The sequence below is a fragment of the Antechinus flavipes genome, chromosome 4, assembly GCF_016432865.1.
Source record: "Antechinus flavipes isolate AdamAnt ecotype Samford, QLD, Australia chromosome 4, AdamAnt_v2, whole genome shotgun sequence".
Classification (NCBI taxonomy): Eukaryota; Metazoa; Chordata; class Mammalia; order Dasyuromorphia; family Dasyuridae; genus Antechinus; species Antechinus flavipes.
This window is the reverse complement of record NC_067401.1, coordinates 405,045,505-405,054,506: the sequence shown is the minus strand read 5'-3', so window position 1 is coordinate 405,054,506 and position 9,002 is coordinate 405,045,505. Positions and strand designations below refer to the sequence as shown.

The window sequence follows — 9,002 nt, the reverse complement described above, 5'->3', positions numbered from 1 at the left end:
TCTTATAAGAGGTAGCAACTTGCAAACTGATAAGCAAATTATCTATCTGGCTATCTATTATTTACTATGACTATGTGTGACAGTGTGCTTATATATATATTGCATATATATATATATCTTATATGCACTGTATTTATACATATATTTGGATATTACATATATGACATATATGTTTCCTGATTTTTAGAAACCAAGCTTGTTATTGGTATCCTGTCCACTTTAAAAACAATTTTATCTATCTATTTTTCTATCTATCTATCTATCTATATATGCACACATGAATAAATACATGCCCATATTTAATTAAGCATACACATACATGAAGTTGTTGAATATTAAATATGTATGTATAAATTAATTTTAACTTGTTCAGTTCCTTTAATAAAACAGCATAATAGAAAATTATAGCATGAGTATTAGTAGGAATATTCTTGCATTTAATGTATATATTTAGCATTTTCTAATGACAATTCAATTTTTTTTGGTTTTGAATTTTTCATTTCTTCCTTGACAGTTTCTTAAAGTTGACCAGACAAAATATTTAACTCAAACCTCAAGACGTTCACATTCTAGTGGGATTATGAAGGGATGGAGATGGGAGGGAAGGAAGGGAGAATACAGAATAGATACATAAATAAATATAAGATTATTTGAGGAAAAGGAGAAATGTTTATGTTTTGACACAATCCCTTTTAGCCGATAGATTTGTACTTGATCCATTGATTCACACCTCGAACATCAAAAGATATCTGTCCAGAGTAGACATGATAACCTAATTCTTCCAAAGGTGGCTCTGGATCAGCTGTAGCAAACTGGGCAGCATCCTCAATCTCTTTCCTTACTTCAATATCAATTTCTTTCAATTCTTCAATACTGGCAAGTTTGCTGTTGACCATCCTATTTTTGTGAAGCATAATAGGGTCACTCTTATTCCTCACTTCCTTAATCTCCTCCCGGGAACGGTAACTCACACCAGGATCACTCATGCTGTGCCCATGATAACGATATGTCTGTAGTTCCATCAATATGGGGCCCTTTCCCGATCTGGCGTAGGAAGCTACAAATTTTGCTGCTTCTCGGACACACAGAACATCCATACCATCTACTTTTACTCCTGGAATAAAGTCTCCTCTTTTGTAATAATCAGTGCTGGCTGCTGCTCTCTCCGTCGAAGTTCCCATTCCGTATCGATTATTCTCACAAACAAAAACACAAGGCAGTTTCCACAAAGCTGCCATGTTATAAGTTTCGAATATCTGCCCCTGATTAGCAGCACCGTCTCCGTACAGAGTAAAACAGATCTCATTTGTTCCTTTGTACTTGCAGGCCAGGGCAATGCCGGCTCCCACTGGCACCTGGGCTCCAACGATACCGTTGCCGCCGTAGAAGTTCTTGGTGTACATGTGCATCGAGCCTCCCTTTCCTTTGGCGCAGCCTCCTCTGCGTCCCGTTAGCTCGGCCAAAATTTCCCTAACAGAAAGTCCACGCGCATAGGTAAAGCCATGAGCTCTATAGGCTGTAATCACATGATCCGAAGGATTTATAGCGGCCTCGATCCCCACACAGCAAGCCTCCTGACCGTCATACAAGTGGCAGAAACCACGGATGACCTTTTGCTTGTACAACTGATCTGCTTTCAATTCCATCCTTCGGACGGTCTGCATTATCTTGTAGTACTTGAGTCCTTCCTCTCTAGTGAGAACCGTACTGACTGGAGGGCCCTCTTCGAGGCGATGAAGGGCACATTTCTTAATATCAAAGGAAGCTTCACTTACAAAGTTACGGGCTGCCAACAGCACTTCTGCAGCTGGTTTTGGGGAGGCTCTCCCCATCATGCGAGAAACCACTTGGAGCATTTTGTTCAGGGAATGGTAGCTGAGGCACAAGTATCGGCTACAGGATGACGGTTGGGAGCGGTGGATGGGACAGAACGAGCCGCGTCCCGAGACTCCTGGAGTCTGTCCCAGGGAAGGAGGGGGCGATGTAAATTAACTTTAAATAGGATCAGAATGCCAACAACTAGAGCTATTCTCAAAACATCAGAAACATTTTCTACAGCACTCATTTGGCAAAAGGAGTATGCTATTTTGAGCTATCTAGAAAAAAATTCATATATATCTTCACAATTTGGTTATAAGCTTTTAAAGAGAAGGGACTCCATTTTAATTAGTCCTATAACTTTCAGATAATTACCATAAACTCTTGCATTTGGCAAATGTCCAATTCTGTATTGGTCAAAATCTAAACTATTTCTTTGCTGCTTCCATCCCAATTTCACCATAAATCTGCTCAAAATAAAATTTGAATTTGTTCTACAATAATTCTCTTTGTTGGTTTCTTTTCCAGTATAGAATTCTCTTTTCAAAAAGAACTAATTTTTAAAATGAGACCCATAGGTTACTTTTATTTAGAGAAAGAAGGGGACCCTAAACTCAGGCTTCTGGGATAAGAACTACATTACCATGATGTCCTACAACAAATAGTATTCTTAAGGACATAAAAAAGAAAAAAGGGGAAAAAATCAGGATAAGTGACCAATGATCAAAGAAGTCTGAAAATATGTGCAATGTATACTGGTAGATTTTCCATCTCTGGGAAGGGGTAGGAGAGGGGTGTCTTTTTGTATCTCTTATTTCAAACCATGCTTGTTCTTCATAATTATCATTTTTGGTTTTGTGTTTTCAGTACTTAACATAGGACCCTGAACATAAGGCTGATGAATATTTGTTGAACCTTTGTTGAAGCTTAATCAAAATTTGTTGGATACTTGCTCATAAACCAGACACTAATGTAAACAGAATTCCTCCCCACAGAAGAACCCATAATGACCCACCTGGTATATAGGAAAACCATAGAGATGTCAAAAAAAAAACCACTTCTATCTTGAGCAAAAGAAGATTAGACAAAAGAATTTGGAAAAGATCAAATCTCTCTTAACATTTCAGCTCTTGAAGCTTTGAATAGAAAATATTATCTGTAGCAAAAAAAAGAACTATGGTGATTGAATGCAAATCAATACATGCTATGTTCACTTCTTTTTCTGTTTTTGTTCCTCTACCATAGTTTTTCCCTTTTGTTCAGATGTATCTCTCCCAGCATGATTCATAAAGTAATGTGATTTAAAAATAAAGAAATTTTTGAAAAAAAAGAAATTGGTAGAGGGGTATTTTGATTAATTGAATGGTTTTCCTTGTGTTTCACTGTGTTCAAATATTAATGTAATGCCTAACACATAGTAGGCCCTTGGTCAAATCCCACCCCAGTGACTTCATATTGTTTCTATTTTTTGTTCTTCTTTTTTTCTTTATTTTTCCTTTTCTTTTTCTTCTCCTCCTTCTTCTACTTGTCCAGGTACACCCAGCTAGTAGGTCTAAGGTCATAACTGAATTTTGTCTTCCTGACACCAGAGCTAGTGCTCTATTTACTGGGACATCTAGTTGCCCCATCTCCTTATTGCTTCTAAAATAAAATGTGAAATGTTCTATTTAATTTCTAAGTCATTCACAGACTGGCTTCAACTTATCTTTCCCCAATCAGTGGACATCTCATCTCCCTCATGAACTCTGCAACTCCACCAAATTGCCTTCTTCTCTGTTTCTCAAAGATACACAATAGCATTCAATTGCTAGTCTCAATGTTTTTGCACTGGTCATCTCCATGCCTGGAATATACCCCTTGCTCTCTATCTCATCTATTCAAGATGCAGCTCAAATAGTACCTTCTACATGGATCTGCCCAATATCTAGTGCTTTTTCTCTCTAACTACAATTGTATTTACCTAATTTTTATTTACATTTATTTCCTTTGTATTTATTTTTTATGCCTATGCACTATATAGGTGTGTTAGATACTTCTATTTCAATATAATCTTCTAAAGTGTAAGGAATGTTTAATTCCCTAAGTTTGTTGATTGATGAAGACAGATTTAATCAATACATATTTATCAGGTACCTATTATGTGCTCAGCATTGGGAATACCTAAAGGGGCAAAGGATAGTCCCTCACCTCAAGGAGTTTACAATTAAGATAAAGAAGCTGCAAGGGAAATACCATGCAGAAGAGCTAAGGCAGACCTAAACCCATGTTTTTCAGATAATTCATGTTTCTTGGAAAAGGGCAGAGGTGTCTTTGACCTCTGCCTCAAATGAGTTTCATTTCAAAGATAGTCTGTCACTAGTGCTCCTATGCAAAAAGGACTTTTAAAAGGAAGGAGATAAGTCTTGTAAGCTTTTGTCCTCTTGTGAGTCCTTTTTGGTTTCATGTTCTTTCTGCAAAATGAAATGAAGGTTATCATTTAGCTTCCAAATAAACTTGCATTAATGTTTGGATAAAAGAAGAACCTCATATTTCTCAGTAGGGATAACTCAGGATATCTGTCATCAAGTAAAAGATTACAACCTGTCTGTAAATTAGTAGATCAGCCTTTGGGATATGCATGAAACAAAAAGACTTTAAATGACAATCTGAGTCACACAGTACAGTCAGAGGCAGGATTAAAGCATAGTTCTACCACTTGATCCATTATAGATGTAACATCACATTACATAAATACACACACACACATACACAAACCCTATTAACAATGAAACAGTGAATTGGAAAGAAAACAGTTAATTGTAAAAGTAAAATCTGTTAAGCAAGTTTCTCTGGTGTTATTTCTAAGATACATAAGGAATTGGTTCATATTTGTAAGAATGAAAGCAACTTCCCAAGAAATAAATGATCACAGGAATACAAGCAGTTTTTAAAAGAAGAATTGCCATATTGAGAAAAGTAATTTCAAGCAACTCTGAATGTTGCACTTCATGATCAGTAGATTGGCCAATTCAAAAAAAAATGGAAAACTAAAAAATGTTTAAAAAGCTGTGGGAAAAGAGGCACTTTAATATAGCTACTAATTAGTTGTTATTCTGAAAAGCAATTTGAAATTAATACCCCAAATTCACTAAAATGTATGTATCTCCTGACCCAATTTTATCACCCGTAGGCCTAAAATATGAAAGGAATAAAGAAAGAAATAACCACATTTAAAAAATTAATTATAATGGACTTTAAAAATTAAAAAGTATAAACTGAAAGAATGGCACATTGATTAGGGAATGGCTGAATAACTTACATAAATTACAATATATGATTTAGTAGAATAATTGTAGTGTAAAGCATAAGAAGTTGATATAGGGAAAAACAAAACAAAACAAATAAAACAAAGAGCAACCTAAGGATGCTTAGATAAATTGATGCAGAGTGAAGTAAGCAGAACCAATATTCACAATAATCCAAAAAAATGATCAACTCTGAAAGCTTTAGGAATTTTGAGTCATTCAAAGACTAGTAATGATTCCCAGGCACTAATGATGAAGCATATTTCCCCATTTCTGGCAAAAAAATGCATAAAACATATAGGATGAGATATCCATTTTTTGACAGAGGCAATTGAGGGTTTTTTTTTTTTTTTCATTAGTATACATATTTATCACAAGAAGTTTATTTGAGGGTTGGTGGGCAGGAGGGAACAAAATGTGTTATCTTTTAAAGGAAGAAAGAGAACAAAATGGAAATAAAATTTTAAACACCCCCATTAAAGAATAATAACTGCTTTCATGTTCATTTCTTCTCAGTTATTAGTCAGAATATTAAAAATGTTAACTTTGTAACAACTGGCATCACCAGTCAACAAATTATGCATTAGTCCAATACCATTCTATACTACTCAATTGATGTGTTATTCATTCACAAATAAAATTTTGACAGTGTTAGAGAGCTGGCAACTTGTTAAAATATTTCCTGTATTTAGGAGTGTTTGTTCAATTTATATTACATGTATTACTTATCTTTATATCGGATTGTTTGGAAGGGATAAGCATGAAATGCTTCTAAGCATCTCAGTTCCTTTAGGACCACTCATTTTCTTTAGTTTCCAGTTTATCATCCTTATATTCAACAGAAAAAAAAATAGCTTGGGTTTATAACAATTGATTCTGAGGTAGTATGACCTTGTTTAATTCAAGTCTATTCATCTTATTTAAGATTTTAAATGTTCCTAATAAACACCGTGTCTTCATAATGATTTAAATCTATAAAAGAAAATTCAAATGTCAGTGGTCTAGTAATATGGCAAGAGTAATATCTATTTATATGTCATCTCTACATATCTATCACTTGACATCTATCTATCATGTATCTCTCTCTCTCTTTTTCTTATTTGACTAAGAACATACACATAAAAAATGATGCAGGAGTGTACCAGTGACAAAACTTGAATATGGGAAAGAGATAAGGAACAGCTCTCTCTTTCCTTGAAGTTGTAGGAACAATAATACATAAAGAACATTGAACATGCTATCAGATTTAATCACATCAGTTGGTTTAACTGTTTCCATTTTAGAAGGAAAGACTTCCTGGTTAATGGTGATGATGAATTCATGAATGCCTATGATATAAAACAAAAGGTAGCAATATACTTTTTTTATTTTAATTAGAATTGTAAAGCTACAAAGAGGGGCATGCTAGGTGGGATAGTAAATGGAGTGTTAGGAAGAAGAGTGTTCAAATATTCCTCAGACTCTTACTTGCTAATCCTGAGCAAACCACTTAAACTCTTCTCAATTTGCCCCTCCATAAAATAGGAATACTAGCACCTAACTGTCATGGTTGTTGTAAGGATAAAATGAAATAACAATTATAAAGTGGTTTTCAAACTTTAATGTTCTATTACGAGTGCTATTATCAGTGATAATATAAATAAAATATGCCAACTGTTATACAGAAAGTCATTAGTAAATACGAAAATAAAGTTTATAACAAAAACAAATAATAAATTTCCAGTGCAGGCAATTTTAATAATATTAGAAAATACAACATTTTTATGGTATTGGTACTTAGTGACAAGGAGCTGTTGCAGGAAGTATTAAAATAAGTCAAAGTACTAAAGTCAATACGATATTATGGGATTTTTTTACTCTAGTAGAAAACAAAAGTTAAAAATCTGTCAAGCAATTATTCATTTTTAAGAAAAATTAGGGCATGTATTAGGAAGAAATTTACTTAAGATAGTTAAAATACATTACTGTATGATCTAATATGCCTTTTAATCACAAAAGCAAAGAGATAAGGTAACACAATAAAATTAAAAAAATAAACTTTGTGTTACCAAGTGGTAAAAAAAATAAGGATTTTAGAAAATGAAGGTTAAAAATTACAAAGATTTCCAAATAAAAGAAATCAATGCCACTGCACAAAGAATTTTAAGTCAAGAGCAAAAAACAAATCAGGCCAACCAGAAAATAATCCAGGGAGCACCTTACAAGATATTACAAAGTCAGCAATAAGTGAAGTTTTAAACACATCAGAGGCTAAAGGCCACCTAGGAGATCATTTGATGATCAAGGCATAAAAGTTCACAAATGGAAAAAAAAAGATAACTTGGAGATTAAATGAAATTTTTGCCTCATTCTTTACAAAGAATGCAGTAGGGATATATTCAGTCCCAAATTATCTTTCAAACCAAAGGGGTCAGAGGTACTAGATCAAACAGTAATAAATGCATAGGATATTTTAGAATTAACTGACAAATCAGATGTAGATAAATCATTGGGACCAGATGGCTTCTCCCCAAGAGCTTTGAAAGAATTTATGGATGAAATTATGGAACCATTGGCTAGAATATGCAATCTGTCATTATAATCATCCTCTGCATGAGTATGAATCTCAGTCACAAGAAAGGTTCCAGAAGGGATTTTGGCAAAGACAGCCCTCCAAGAGTACAATGATCCAAGTCTATAAATTCATAAAGTCAGAGTATGCAATGAACATGGATTTATTCATCAAATTATTGATGAAAACAAAAAGACAAGAACAAAGAGTGGCACCCCTTGAAACCTGACAAAAATGAAATTTAGAATAAATAACAGAGAAACACTTCTCTCTCCCTCTCCCTCTCTCTCTCTCCGTCTCCCTCTCCCTCTCCCTCTCTCTCTCTCTCTTCCTCTTCCTCTCTCTCCCTTTCTCTCTCTCTCTCTCTCTCTCTCTCTCTCTCTCTCTCTCTCTCTCTTCTCTCTCTCTCTCCCCCCTCTGTCTTAAATTAGTTCATTCCCATTGTTTTGGAGCATCTCGCTATTTGATATCAGATTATGTGTGGAGGGGATAGGCAAAAACATTTAAGATTCTATTCAAGTATCTTCTGATTCTAATGTTTGGAAAGTTAAAAGAACTCTCTGCTGGCTATTAAGCTACAGGTAGTTTTATGAATGATCCAGTAACTCTCCAAGCAGTATTTTATTAACTTGAAATCCAGGGAGCACATTACAAGATACTACAAAGTCAGTAATAAATGAAGTTTAAAATACATCAGAGGCTAAAAGCCACCTAGGAGATCATTTGATGATCAAGGCACAAAAGTTCACAAATGGGGAAAAAAAGATATCTTGGAAATTTAGAGTCCTTCTAAAGCAATGGGACTTCTGAGGATGTGAACTCAGATCCCATAAGTTAAAACTACTTATTGTTAACTGAAGAAAGGAAAAAAAAAAAAACACAAATAGCACAGACTCCCTACAGGAGTCCAGAGAAAATCAGCATTGTATCTGCATGTATTCTATATATTTTATCTACATTCCTTAGGGTGAAAATGATAGGACTTAAAATCACAAAAGTCTAAGATGTAAAACATATATATTATTATTATTCATATGAATATATATGCATATGTATATTATTCATAGATGAAGAGAACTATAGAAACTGCATATGGTGGAAAGCAAAATGATGGTGGTAATGATATAAGATATATGCATATATCTTTAAACTTGATTGTTGTATTGATTAGTTGTCCTGAACATTTTCCTCCTAATTTCTTATCTATAATTTAATGGATAATCATTTTTATGTGGAAGAGTGAAACTTGTAATAAGAAATGAAAATAGTTTAAAAAGAAAAAGATAACACAATATCAAGATAAGATATAAGGTTAAAGATATAACTTAAAAAATTAAATGTGTGCATAG

General features: G+C 34.0%; 1 protein-coding gene across 1 annotated transcript; it reads right to left on the bottom strand.

Moving 5' to 3' along the window:
* Positions 1-333: 333 nt before the first annotated feature.
* LOC127562789 (pyruvate dehydrogenase E1 component subunit alpha, mitochondrial-like) lies at positions 334-2,304 on the bottom strand. The gene has a single exon (XM_051998761.1). It carries the CDS (start codon positions 1,854-1,856, stop codon positions 693-695), a length of 1,164 nt encoding a protein of 387 aa, XP_051854721.1. The 5' UTR covers positions 1,857-2,304; the 3' UTR covers positions 334-692.
* Between the last annotated feature and the right edge of the window lie 6,698 nt (positions 2,305-9,002).